At 32.6% G+C, this 14,528-nt stretch overlaps 1 protein-coding gene across 2 annotated transcripts; it reads right to left on the bottom strand.

The window, feature by feature from the left end:
- Positions 1-317: 317 nt before the first annotated feature.
- On the bottom strand, positions 318-7,420 carry LOC114171016 (BEL1-like homeodomain protein 4). Of its 2 annotated transcripts, none has more exons than XM_028056326.1 (5): positions 7,053-7,419; positions 5,540-6,868; positions 3,993-4,378; positions 3,148-3,208; positions 318-1,309 (listed from the first exon to the last, which is right to left on the bottom strand). In XM_028056326.1, exons 2-5 carry the CDS (start codon positions 6,683-6,685, stop codon positions 683-685), a joined length of 2,220 nt encoding a protein of 739 aa, XP_027912127.1. In that variant the 5' UTR covers positions 6,686-6,868; positions 7,053-7,419; the 3' UTR covers positions 318-682. The 2 variants fall into 2 exon arrangements, with proteins under 2 accessions (XP_027912127.1, XP_027912128.1); XM_028056327.1 differs by lacking the exon at positions 318-1,309 and adding an exon at positions 1,326-1,595 and having other exon boundaries at positions 7,053-7,420.
- Between the last annotated feature and the right edge of the window lie 7,108 nt (positions 7,421-14,528).

The following is a 14,528-nucleotide window of genomic DNA, read 5'->3' as shown; positions in this document are numbered from 1 at the left end:
ATCTTCACATGCAAAATAAAAAATCAAATATTGGTCATTGTTATACTAAATGAATTTAATTTTTTTTTTTTGAAAATCTAAACTGTGGCAATATCCACTATGACTTCTCCACTAACATAACTTTTTTTAAAAACATTCATCAAACAGTTATCAGTGATTTGGTCATTCGACTTTTACCTTTTTCATGTATGAAAGACAGCCAAGTTTTAGTCCAAGGAATAAAACTAAAATGAACAATTGTAGAAGGACAACGGGTAGGTTTGACATTTCATGATCTTAAAGTGAAAAACAAAAAGAAAAAGGAACTAGATCAAGTCTTGTCAAACTAAGCTAGAAACCTTAAATAATTTAGTACATACACGGGGAAAAAATCATGCAAAACAATATGCTGTACAGTTATACAATAGATACCATATTAAGATTACACCTAATTAATTGCTAACTTCAGTTGAGACTACCTTTCTCATATCGTATTATCTTTTTCTTTTCTGTCCTTCTCCCACAATGCAAATAAGACCGATGGAGGAATAACTGAAAATTTAAAAGTGGAAAAATGTTTTCTTTTGATGATATATATATAATATAATGTGATAAAGCATCTTCCTATATATTATTTTTATTATTATTATAATGTTATTATTATTATTATTATGTGATGAAGTAGTACTATATGGATGGAAGTTTAAATTGCTCCAAAGTCTCTAACAGAGAAAGGAGTTTTCTCCGGCATGTTCCCGGCGTGGCGAAGCCCTAGGGTGAGTGACACGTCACCAACTGTGGTCCCAAATCTAATGAGAGTAGATCCAATGTCAGCAGCTGCAGACGTGGTCCCAAAATCTGGTGTGACCAAGCGACACGTGTCATCAGTAGGCATTAATCTCTGTGGGGGCAGATCTGAGTCGAAGCACTGCGAGGCGGGTGGTGCAATCTCAGAGGTGGTGGCGCTGACGGAGGCCATGAGAGTGGTGGAGGTGGTGGTGGTGGTGGAGTGCTTTCCTTGGTTTTCCGAGAAGCCTTGTCTATTGATTGCAACAAGTGACGAGTCGCTTTCGGTGGCATTGATATCGGATTTTTTCCCTGTTGGTTTTGTTGTTGTGATTGTTGGTGGTGCAGCTGTTGTTGCTGTTGACGTCGTAGCTGCTCCTGGTGTGCTTGGAGTTTGTGCTTGGTTCCCACTCATATTGCTGTTGTTGCTTTGGTTATTTTCTCTCTCTTCTGTACTCTCTGTTTCTTTAAGTTCTTGTTGGTACATCTCTTCCACCATGGGTTTCCACAACCGAACCCTGGCATTAATGAACCAGTTTGATACCTGAAACAATCACCTTCCACCCATCAATCTACGTATATATATAAACACATCAACCTCTCCTCCAAGAACAAGAACTACTTCAAGAATGCATGAATGCCTTCAGATTTTTATTGTTGACCTTCACTGTGTGTTTGACCCTACGAGTATATAATTTCAGTTCTATTATTTTAATTGATAATACTATGAGTACAAAAAGAAAAAAGGACACACAAGACCTTCCTTTCTGCTGGCTCATTGTGGTTTGTCTTTTTGTGCTAAAGTGTGATTAGACTTCGAGGTATCTTCTCTGTGGTGTAACACAAAGGACATCAAAGATGACAGATTTAAAATGATTATATGTGATTAGTTACACAACAGATGAAACTATTCATCACCAGTTTCATATAAGAAGGGACAGTGTTTTTAGTTGAATGAGTCTAACTCTCCCCATTTTCACTGACCACTATGGGTATAGGTGCATATAGGGTGTAGTTGGATGGAAGATAGGCACAGCAAATTAACAGTTTTCTTCTTCTTTTTTTTCTCTCCAGCCCCTCACCTCTTCGGAAGATGAAATAAAAACAAAATAGAAGAAAAATAATGGGATATTCTTGCTTTACTGATAAAAAAGTTGAAGCTAAAAGTAGAAGTAAATGTGTTAAAAACTCCTGATATCCTTGTAATAAAATGATGATTAAATAAATGAATAAATTTGTTCTTTCAATAAAAAAAAAATCATTTCCTATGTCAAGTTTCTCTCGACCGCTCACTTTTCATAAACCGAACAAGGTTAATTACAAGTTCTCATACTATGTTTTGTATATGACATAAACAACACTATTGGATTATGGATTATCATGAAAAACAATAATGTTGATAAAAAAAATCGTGAAAAACAATAATATTCAATGACAAAACATAGATCCTTAAGTGTTTTGATATCATCATCGCATCAAAATTTATAGTTCACATACTATAGATAAAACAAGTTTTCATTATAGATCAATATAGATTATTGAGACTAAACTTCAAAGTTAGGATAAAGTAGGAATAGAAAAAAACCAAATATTGCAAATAATTCATTTTTTTTATTTGCTGTTCTATGTGGTTGAGAATGCAAAACTTATGTGCTAATAAAAAAAAGACATAAATGATAATGCTGAACACACAAAATTTAGAAAAGATTTATATATAACAGTGAAAATAAATGTGTTAACGTAAAATAATGTCTGTACTTTTATATATCAAAAATATAATTTTGAAAACATAAAATATAAATAATATATATAGAAATAGAGGTATTAGGGGACGAAGCTGCATGGACTGGAAACATTAGCAGAGACATTAACATCTGGAAAATACACATTTATTCCCTCATATTTATGGTTCCTACAACGTGTAGTTGGGAGGAGGAGCAGTTTCACATGAGAGAGAAAGGAGTAATTGGAAGAGAGTGAGATGAATTGAAGACAACAAATTTATTTATAACTCTCATTGCTTCTGTACTTACTTCTGTTCATTTCATTTCAGAATTAATTGTGTCTAGTGAGTAAAAGATTCCAATACTAAATTAAAACTAGACAAAAAGATAAGCATGTCTTCAGAGAAGAAAACGAAGTTTTGGACATGAGAACAAAAAGAGAAAAGGTGACATTAAACAAAATAAAACCAGCATTGCCTAGAGAGAGACAGAAAAAAAAAACCAGAGAAACAAAACTCAAAAACATGTAAGTTGCATCTGAACTCAGTGCTGGTCCCTCTTTCTTTTTTTCTTTTTTACTTAGTGTTGTTAATGAGGCCACTTTAACAGTGTTTTTAATGTAGTGTAGAGATTAAAGTTAAGAAAGAAATGAAGGAACCTGATTTCGCGATAGTCCAGTCTGTCGTGCCAACAGATGCTTATCTGCATCGCTTGGATACCTGAGAAAGAGACCAGAAAATGACATCAGAGTCCCTGCCTTAACTGTGTAAAAGGACACGGAGCTTTCTGTACACCTAGCTCAGTTTCAAACCTTTCTTTCTTTCCCTTCGTGGGCGTGAGAATCTAAGAGAAAGAAAGAAAGAAAGATCTATGTCCTAGCTGCCATGCCAGAAGTAAAGCAGATTACTGGACACACTGATCACTGTCTCTACTTTATCCCTTCCCCCACCACCCTTCCGCTTAATCTCTAATCTAATTATCTATTCAACAATTTCAGAAAAAAAAAGATACCCAGAAGAAATTCATCGTAGTTAAAGCAGCGACGTGCTGTATGCATCTTTCCACCTTTTTGCTGCCAAGACAACATCCAAGGACGCTGCAATATTACTGCATTACTGTTCATCTAAACGATCGTTGGGCACATAAATAATGCCTTTTAGATTCTCTCTTTCCTTCTGCCACATCTCCTCCCTTTCTTTGTCTCTTTATTATCTTTTCAAATAAACACAAACCTGCTGCGTTTTCTTCTTCTTAACAATCACACCATTTTCTGTATACCCTCTCTTACCTTTAACTCTCAAGTCAAGAACCGTTATTTACACATTACTTCTACTGGAAAATAGTACTATTCTATATTCAACAAAGTGCTGGAACAAATGTTACTTTCATTTTATAAATTGCTAAAAATATATTTTACCCGTTCGTTTGCTAAATATGATCCTCGTGTGATAACAAGTAACGAGAAGGGAGAGAGAAAAGAGAGGAAAAGGAAGGAAAACTCACGGATGGAGAAAATGTTCGAAAAGCCAGGCTCTCAAAATGTTGACAGAACGTTCAGGCAAGCCTCTCTGGGGTCTCCAAGCTTCTTGTTCCATCATCCCCATCTGGTGAAAGGCTCTCTGCTGTCTTAGGCTTTGTTCTAGAACCTTAAGCCTTGGGGTCTCACCCTTGGTCAAACCTGAGGTCCCCGCCCCCTCTTTCTCTCCTAGTAGCTCGCAACTTTGCTTCAGCTGTGCTGTTATTGCGTCCTTCAGACACCGGAAATGCCGAGACATTGCTTTCTGCGCCAGTGCTGTGTATGGAACCGCCGCACCAAAACCCATCATCAGGTCGAATGAGTTCACCACCATTTGCATCTGCTCGCAGTAATGGTTGTATCTCCTGTCCACCTGAAAAAACAAAAAATTACCACGTCAAAATACTCACAACGTTGCATTTTAAAGAATGAGAGAACAGATCAAATGTTGAAGATAAAAATGAGAAAGTAAAGGCTACAAGATGTGTTCTTGCATGCTCTCGTTTACTCATTAATTGTGCGGTTTGTGAAAAGCTAGATGAACCGACTTTAGCATTAATAAGGGAAAGCAACTCATGTGAAATAAATGTGGATAGTTATTAGTTTAGAAAAAAAGAGCACCAACCCATGCAAATAGTGAAAGACCACCGGGCAAATTAAATATATATTGATAAGTTTATGATTGTTAAATGAATGGATTAGACAGGAGAAAGAAATTTTGCAACTAAGTATTTAATTTGGTTGATTGTGTGGGAGAAAGAGGAAAATAAAAAAACAAAATCCAAGCCAAGGAAAAATAGGGATGCAGTGAAGTATTCATTGATTGTTAAGGAGCAGGAATAATAATATCTCTTTGGTTTTGGTTTCTTTTAGGAAGCAACCTTCTCCAACTGATAGTCTTGTGCACACAGATAAATAAAATTAGAAATAGTAAAGGATGAATTTGATTTATAAGAAAAACCCCTGTGAATATGAATGTGTTCCGATGAACTTAGATATGATAAAAATGGGTTTGAATTCAATATTTCCATGATAGGTGAGTGAGTGCTTTCTTCCTTGTGTTGGGGTCTATCTTACTGATGAGAAGGGACGTCGCTTCTTGATGGACGTATTCTCCTAATAGTTAGTCTCATGGTTTGCACCAAACCAAGAAACCCAAATAAAATAACATAAAGTCATCCCACCAATCAAATCCAAGGATTAAAAAAAAAACAATTTTGTATTAATTAAAATAAGGAACACTTACCTACCAACTGATCCTATGAAATGGAACCCTATTATACCAGCCGGCCTTTTCCCTTTTTCCTACTTTCTTTTTTAAAAAGGTGGAAATTAATTAAAGATACCGGCCGGAGAGGAGAAGCGTGTCCTTTATAATCCTCTTGTTAATTTGGAAGACAAATAATGCAGTATTAATTAATGGATTAAATTAAGGAAATAATTTAGAAGGAAAAGATATTGGGGGACCTTGACTCTTGATGGGGAGAGAAGGCGAGAGGAGAACAGAAAGAAAGAGAGAGATTACAATACATGCCTCGTCCAGCATTGATAGAAGTTTGACCTTCCTTCTCTGATGCTCAATCCTATCACCGGCTGACAAAGGAGGAGGCGGAGGAGGAGGAATACCAGCATCTTTTGACGAAGGCGAAGAACCACCGCCACCACCACCACCGTCGGGATTTGAATTAGGGTTTGAATTCTGCCTATTCAACTTGCTCTTCTTAAACTGACCCCTTCCAACACTGCAAAACTCTTCAAGCAACTCCTGTGCAGCCTTCACATACTTTGTGTTTCTCAGAACATTAACTACACCTAACGAGGATGACCCGAACCCAACATGTCCCTGCTGGTTGTTGTCGTGTCCTATCACCCCTTGCAAATGCAATGCTTGGTGATGACTGTTGTTCTTGTACGGAAATTGAACTGTGGAAGAAGAAGAAGAACCGGCAGCTCCCACACCACCCCCTTGTTGATGATTGTAATATAGAAAACCAGTGTCCCCCATCCTCAATTCCTCAGCTTTCGCTGCTTCCAGCGAAGAAGACAACGATAGCGAAAGACCTTGCCCTTCCATCACGCCTCCTTGCTGATGATGAGCACTCTCGGGAACCCATGTGAATTGCCCAAAAGACCCTCCCACGCCCGAACCGGTGAAACCTTGGAGGGAATTGGAAGAAGGATTGGGAAGCAACATGTGGAGTGTTGAAGAAGGAGTGGCGTGGCTTTGAGGAGGGGAAGGCGACCTCGTTTGAGGGTTCATCAGAAAAAGCTGCATGGCAGCTGCTGAGTCAGCATTAATGCTTGAAATCTGGTGGTGATGTGGTTGATGCTGGTTGTTATTCACACCGTTTTGGTTCTTCGAATCCCCCAATCCACCCATCATCATATTCACCCCTTGTTGTTGTCTGTTTCCGTACCACTCTCCACCCTGCCTCGCCGCCCTAAACGTTGCCGTCACCGGCTGCTGCTCCATCAATTCCGCCGCAGCCGCAGGCGGAAAATTGAACATCTCCGACAACATCCCGGCACTCTCGTACACCGGTTCCTCTTCCTCTATCCCTACCAATGGCGCTGCCTCGAACCTTACTTTCTCCCTCCGGATCTGCTGCTGCGGACTCGCCCTTCCTCTCTCCAACCCATTCGGGAAGCTGAAGATTCCTGGTTGAAAATCTTGGGACATAGAATTGCAACAATTAATCCAAGATCGAAAAGAAAAGCAATGGTGTGCAGTACTAGTCTTCTGGATGAATGTAACGGTGTTCTTATTCCCATGCTAAAACCATCATCTTTATCTCTTTTCTCTGCCCACCAAGTCCCAACAAAAACAACTAAACCCTCCTCAGTAGCTTTATCCTGGTTACTTCTGTCCAATGGTTGAATTATTGATCAGTAATAAGAAGAATAATTAAAGAAATCCAGCACATCAAGAAATACTATTCACACAGACAAATGAAAAAGAGAAAGAGAGAGCTAAATTCTCCTCTCTATCATTTTCAGCTTTGCTGGTATATATCTCACGGCGTGTGTGTATGCAGACATATGTGTACCTCTTAGAGTTGCAGGGTATGAAAAGATGGAAAGCACTCAGACATCCTCTCCTCGGTGGTTTCGATAGCTTCTACAGTTCCTTCTTTCTCTCTCAGATACAAACACAGTCACTCAATTTTCTCTCTCTCTATGTTGTGGTCTCTGGGTAGTAAGATGTTTCTGCAATCACTTCTCTAAAAAGAAAGTGCGGGCTTCACAACGATATAAAATTAAAGATGGAGGGTTTGGGGGACTGATATCATACTTGTCTCAGATAAACAGAGAGAGAGAAAGAAAGAGAGAGTGAAGAAGAGAGAGGAAAGGGAAGCTGTCGCTCTCACCCTTCTTTGGTCTTCACCTCTTCCTTTAGTTTTTTTTCCCCACCAATAATGTCCTTTTATATATACTTTTTTTTAATCTTCTTATTCTTCTATTTAACACCATTTTTCATATTTATATAAATCGGTAACCAATTGCACACACAACAAATATTCATCCACTCCAATGACCATAATAACCCTATCTTGTATATATACTCAACAACAAAAAAATAGGAACAATAAGCCTTGGATTTAAGGATTGTGATTTAAGAGACTAACGATTTATATTTATCACTTTTTTCTCTTTCAAAATATGAATGGATGCTTGTGAAAAACTAACTATTTGATTTGTACAATGTTATATAGAAAAAAAAATTGTGGTATTTTTAACGAGGATGATGATTAATTTTTTAATTATTTGTTGTGATGGTAGCTTAGTTTTATATAGGGAGTTAATTTCATTAACGCAATGTCATCAGAAGTATTGGCTTTTATTGTCATCTGAATACGTCCTTTGGAAACAAACGCAAACTACGGAATAAAATAAAGATAAGGTGAGTAGAAAGTCATCTCAATGATCCAAACTACCACCATCTTTTTTTTTTATGTTGGAATGACGGTTGTGCCCTACATAATCATTGCCGATTGAGATGAGCCCCCTTAGTTGGTAAGGTCATGTTGGTCATATTAAGCGCTGCAAATTCATAAATAGCCCTAGCGAAGTAAGACAGGAAAAATAGAAGAGATTTTAGAAAGAAGGAGTGCTAGACGAAGTGGATGGATGGCACGTGCGAGTGGATGGGCAAAACAGACAAGTTAGGTTTGTGTGGGATAAATAGGGTCTGAAAAGTACTCATAACCGCTTTAAGGTTTGCCACTGTCACAGTGACCATGTTCATTTGCCCTTTTCGTGTATCCTTATTTTTTTACAGGTGTTTTTCATGTTTCACCTTCTTTTACTTATGATTAAGGTTTAAATATATTTGTATATTATAGTTAGTTTAAATGCTATTTTTCTTTTTTAAGTCTAATCATTTTTATCACATCTTTATTATTGTGTCCTACAAGTCCTGTAGAGTTATTATCACATACACTAACTTCATTGAAACACATACGTCTAAAATTAAAAACTTTTTATATACAAACAGAACATTGTTGATTTACTATCCAAATTTTTATTAGGTTATGTCGTTTTTATAGAAAGTATCATAATAAAAATTAATTAAAAAATATTTGTATAAAATCTTTTATATATATATATATATATATATATATATATGTATAATAGTTGAAACTAATGTTCGTCTTATAATTACACAATATTTAAGTTCCATTTTTCTTGAAGGATTTAATAGACTTTTAGTCATCATTCGTCATATATAATATTGATTTAATTTAACTTGTAATTTAACATGATGTAACCACAGCATAATTGGATTTTAGTTCCAAAATTTTACAATCTAAAGCTTTGTTTGCTTTTTGTATTTTATTTATTTTTTAATTCGACAACTAAACTCCTTCTAACATTTTATAACAATATATATTTGAGTTTTTAAATTTTCGAAATAAAGGAAGCAGAGTCTAATTTTGCATTTTGTTATGAGATTAACAGAAGGAAGTAGAAGGAGAAAAGGTGAGAAAATACGACAAAAAGCAAATATCTATTTTAAAATTATTGTCACCTTTTCCAAGATCTTGATTCATATAAAACTGTTGGACATCCAAGATTTTCTTTCTCTTTTTTATATTTCTTGATTGTGTTTTGTGTCGGATTTTATCAACACGTGAGACTCAACCTTAATTAGTATCAATGTCAAGGTAACTCTTTGAGAAAAAAAATCATTTTCTTTGAGTTCAAATGTAGTAAAGCAAACAACATGACAAAAATCTTGTTTCTCAAATTTCATGTCCCTGTGTGTTTCTTCTGAGCATTCTCACAGTAAATATTCATGGCAGGACGTCAACCACACAAACTTGACTGAGTATTGACAAATTTTAACCATTGGAGTTAAAAACAAATTGGACAATATTGTATCCACATGAATATGAGTTCAAAAGTTAGCATTTTTTAAAAGACAGATATTGATCGACTCCTTATTGAAACTACTCAAGGCATAAACAACAGGAAAATCCTTAATGAATAATAATGTTATTTGCATGTGCATATCATAATTTTCAAATGCATTTTAAATATCATTTAAATTTTTTATGGCTATAAATTCTCTAACCAATGTCCTAAAATATTAAATTATAGCATATTTTGGATGACTCCTTTAAACAGCACATGTATAAAAATGATAATTGAAGATATCTTCGATTTGTCATCCCAAATATAAGAATTAAAACTATATATCAAAACCAAGTTTGCTACCTGAAGAAATCTTATGATGCTTGATAAAAGAAATGTAAAATGTCTAGTATGATATCTTATGTTATAATAATATTAGTTTTTTATAACGACAGACAGGAGAGAGAGAATGAATTAACTAGTTTAGCATACAGTGTATTAAATTATAAAAACATAATTTCTATCTAAAAATAAGTGAACCACATAAAATTGATAAACAAAACTAGCTTAAAAGAGTTGGTAGTTTTAGTTTTGAATATTATTTAAATTTTTCCCTTAAAAGAAAGAAAAATAATTATCACTTTTTTCTAGAAATTTATTTATTTTATAAAAATTATTAGGTATATTAAAATTAAATATTATTATATGTTTTGATTTTTTATTTTATATTCTGAATGTTAAAACTTATTAAAATAGATTATTTTTATGTTTTTAATCATATTAAAGTTATGATATTACTTTTTAAATGGTTATATTTATTAATCAACTATTATGTTATTAATACCAGTGAATCATGATTATTATCTGCTTGATTAACAAATTTTGTAAAAACACAATATGTTATGATGTATAAAGTAGTATTATTTTAACACTGAAAGCATTAGTGACGGTTTGATTTCCTGTTAAACAACTAATTGTAATGATGTGTGTAAATTGTACATACCTAAGCATGTACACGTTTTAATTATTTGTGAAAAGATAACCATAAATATATCATTTAGGGTTCAGAAGTGAACATGTCACTTTAATTTTATATGTCTAATTTAGAGTAACATAGCATATGGCCCCCTCGTATATCATTTTTGGCAAGCATGCATCAGAGTCTCTACAATCACAAGTTTGACTTTTGCAATCGTTATTCGATATATTACACACGTCTTTTGATGTTCATAAAAGCCCCACCTATGAAACAAAGGAAAAAAAAAAAACCACTCTCGTCATTTATTTTATCAAAGAAACGTCCACTTGAAACTATTTTAATTTAAAAAATATATAAATTATTCAGGTTAATTTGGTTGAAAGTGCGAAGAGATAAAGATTGTGTAATGGTTTGATTAAGTAAGTCTTTAAATATAAAAAAAAAAAAATAGAGAAACTTTCCCCACTAGAATACGTTAAAAAAACAATAATAACCAATCATCTATATTATATTATCGGATATGCTACCTAATTTTTTTTCAATTACATGTTTTGGATATATATACAATTATGTTTTTTTTTTACTTTTGTTATAATAATGGTAATTTTTTTTTAAAGTTAGATATTAATAAATAGAAATAAAGAAAGTATTTCTTCTTCTTTTTTTACTTTAATGAAATAGCACCTTTTTCTACTCGTTTCTTATTTGTTGTATTTATTTTGTGTGTTGTAGATATTATGAGAGAATAATCGTGCATTAAATTGGTGGGTAGCTAAAAAGGAACACACTTGGGGTGAGTTCAAGAAATAAACTAAAACATAGTTTTGTTGTGGTTGCAGATCCGAGGAGGAGGCTATGGATGGTCCCGTAAAGTCACCATCTACACTTGCAAGTTGCCAGCTATACACAACATTTTTCTTTCCAACAAATAATGACACATCTTTGTGACGAGCATGCACACAGAGATAGTACAATCGGTTTAAATTAAACTGCACAGTAACATCATGTAAAGGTGAAAAAGCATGTTACTAAAATAAAACATGTTAATACATTGTTTAATTTAATCTCGTACGTGTTGTTGCTCTTGTTATACATTGCATTGAATAGTACATGTATATACTGATAAGTGATTAAGTATGTATAACTAAACTTGCACTCTTAAATATAATAAATATGAAGAAGATGTAGGATCTAGAAAGAAGAAGAAGAAAAAGGCGATGAGAAACACAGTATCCGATTGCAATAAAGGAGTAGTGGCCCGACAGGTACCACACTAAGTATAGGTAGCTAGTTAAGTCTTAAACTTGACACAACTTCATCACTGTCATTTTTGGTTAAATGCATGCACTTCAATGTTTTTCTTGTTTCTCGAAATTCGAGATTCAGTTTGCCATCACATTTTGCTGCAACCCTAACCACGAGACTTGTTATCTCGGTGATGTTGACTAGTATTGTAGCAAAACATGCATGGAGATGAGGTGCAGCTAAACTGTAAATTTATGTGAAGACAGAAATTGAAGGAAAACTGTGTCGCATCTTTTGTTTAACTACAAGAAAGGTGGAACATGTATGTGTAGGTAGTAGTGATATGTGAAACACCCCCAACTACTTTATGCTTTCCTTTTACAAACATAATTTCACTTATATTTATTATTCCCTTTTCATTTCGTTCTTTTTAAAAGGAATTTTTTGTTTCTGTTTAATTATTTGTCAGCTTAAATTTTTTTTTTTAAAAATTATTGTAAAATTTTTAATTATTTTCGTAGAAAAATTTAAGATTAAACCACATAGATTAAGAACAATATATATACTGATCTTGTCATTTGTATTTGTAGTTTTTTTTTCACCATTTGTATACAATTGTTTAACCTCGTTTTTATAAAGATATTATTGAGAAATAGTAATTAGTTATTTTGAAATTGAACAATAAAAAAAAGTATTATAAACCATATGGAACAAAAATAATATGTTCTTATCTACACTCACTTCTAAAATACTTTATACACATCAAAGATGAAAGGCAAATAACTATAAACGTCAAATTATAAGATTAAAATAAGCAAAGATACTTTTTTTTTTAATTTGTTCTTTGTTTCAAACTAAAATATATAAAATATATATATCAATTAAGCATGGCTACAAATAATAGTTGAGTGATTTTCTTTGAAGCTTATAATTTTGGGATGGAAATTTATATTTAGGGTTGTCCAACAATAAAATGCCCTTGTTAATAATAAATTCATCAGGAATTAAATTTATTTTAATTACTATTATAGTTAGAATTACTATTTAAAAAATAATTTTTAGCTTAAAAAATATATTAGTAGTATTAAATTTTCTGATTTAGAAATTTCATTAATGTGAAAATTACATTTGAAATATATTTAGATAAATAATCATATTATCTATAATAGACTACTCAATTGAAGTTGATTTATCTTTCGTGAAAGACATGTGGCAACTAGTATAGAAACGCAAAATTGTTTTAAATTAATCAAAGTGATAGATAAATTAATTAAAATATCATTATCAGGTAAGTTGGATGTAAAAATATAATACGGGTAACGGGTATGATAAATGTTGCCAAGCAAATTAGCGACATGATCTTAACGTACTACGGCGCTACAACTGCACACGTAAGCATGGGATTATGACCATTACCTTATATATATATATATTAATCAATAATCCTACATCATACTTTCATGTAAAATCAAGTCTGCAAATTCTGACAGTTAACCTTTTGCGGCATTTCCTATTAATAAAACAACAAACTAGCTTTTGGAAATAATTATCTGATTTAGTACTATTCCTCAACAAATGTTAATGATCTTATGAAACATGTTTTTCTTAGTTTTTTTCCCAAAAAGAAGCTCGAAAGAAAACCCCACCTACATATCGTAACCTGGATATGTTTCGATGACACTTTTCATAAATTCCATTTAAAATAAATCAAAATCAGTATTTTTATCGACTAAAATTAAGTTATGCTAATTTATAAAAAATATTTTAGTTTTTCGATTTTTAATTTTAAATGACACAGAAATTAGTTTTGCAATTTTTTTAAAGAATTTAGTGGAAAAAAATCGTCTAAACATATTCTGATTAATACAGCTAACTTTTACATTACAAACATAAATATCAAGAATAATGCACCACGTGTTGATGCTTTAAATTAAACGAATTTTCCTCTTTTGCGTGTGTAACTTGTCTACTTTTGAATGCCTTAGTTTGTGTTTGAGTTGAATGATTGAAAAGTAGAGAAGGAAAAGAAAAGGGGAAAAAATATAACGGCTTATATCAAAGAAAAAATAATAAAATTTAAATAAAAGTTCGTGAATGATTTATTAATATGATAAATTAAAAAAAATATATGAAATAATGAAATTGTCTTTATAACTTTTAATTAACTATTAAATTTTGCTTATTTAAGTAGAGATGGCAAATAAACCCGTCCCCGTGGGTATTGCCCGAACCCGTCCCCGTTTTGACGGGGAATCCCCGCATTGATTGGGTATGGGTATGGGTATGGGGAATCCCTGACTTTTTCAGTTGGGTATGGGGATGGGTATGGGGATGTACATATACCCGCCATAATACCCGTCCCCGCCATATCTCCATTCTCGTTTAAATTATTAAAATATTCACAATTAATCAAGTAACCCCTATATATATATTTTTTTTTTCTATTTTTTATTTCTTTTAATTATTTCATTTGTCATGAAACTCATTCTCATCTCCAATATATTTTTTATCTTATCATAACCTTTATGTAATTATGTTAAAATGATGTATGTTAATTAAAAAAAAATTATGCCTCACATTTGAATATTTATATTATTTTTTAATATTTTTATTTATTATAAATTTTTCTTTCACATGAGAATGTTTATACTCTCAATTTAAGATAATATAAAAAAAATTCTTTACTTATTATTATTATTAATTTTTGTTTAATTTGAAGAACTCTTTTGTTTTATTAAAATAATTTTCGTTATTTTTCAACCATTAATTATATGTTAATATTTGAAAAGTTTTTTTAATTCTCTAAGATATTTTTCGTCTTATCATACCTTAGTTATACATTTGATTTCCTTTGTGTGATTTTTTTCGATAGTCTCTCAAATTATTTCTAAAACACACATTTGTTAGTTTTTTAATATTTTTATTTATTTTTTTTATTTTCATC

Source organism: Vigna unguiculata, chromosome 2, assembly GCF_004118075.2.
Source record: "Vigna unguiculata cultivar IT97K-499-35 chromosome 2, ASM411807v1, whole genome shotgun sequence".
Lineage (NCBI taxonomy): Eukaryota > Viridiplantae > Streptophyta > Magnoliopsida > Fabales > Fabaceae > Vigna > Vigna unguiculata.
The sequence above is the reverse complement of the archived record's forward strand: the minus strand, read 5'-3'. Positions and strand labels throughout refer to the sequence as shown.

Bases quoted from the DNA above. Each gene is read 5' to 3' on its own strand.
- LOC114171016 (XM_028056326.1), bottom strand. From the start codon at position 6,685: ATGTCCCAAGATTTTCAACCAGGAATCTTCAGCTTCCCGAATGGGTTG. The intron at 4,379-5,539 runs GCATGTATTGTA...TTGTTTTTTCAG, and splicing joins TTCTATCAATGCTGGACGAG to GTGGACAGGAGATACAACCA. The intron at 3,209-3,992 runs GTGAGTTTTCCT...TCTCTTTCTCAG, and splicing joins TTCGAACATTTTCTCCATCC to GTATCCAAGCGATGCAGATA.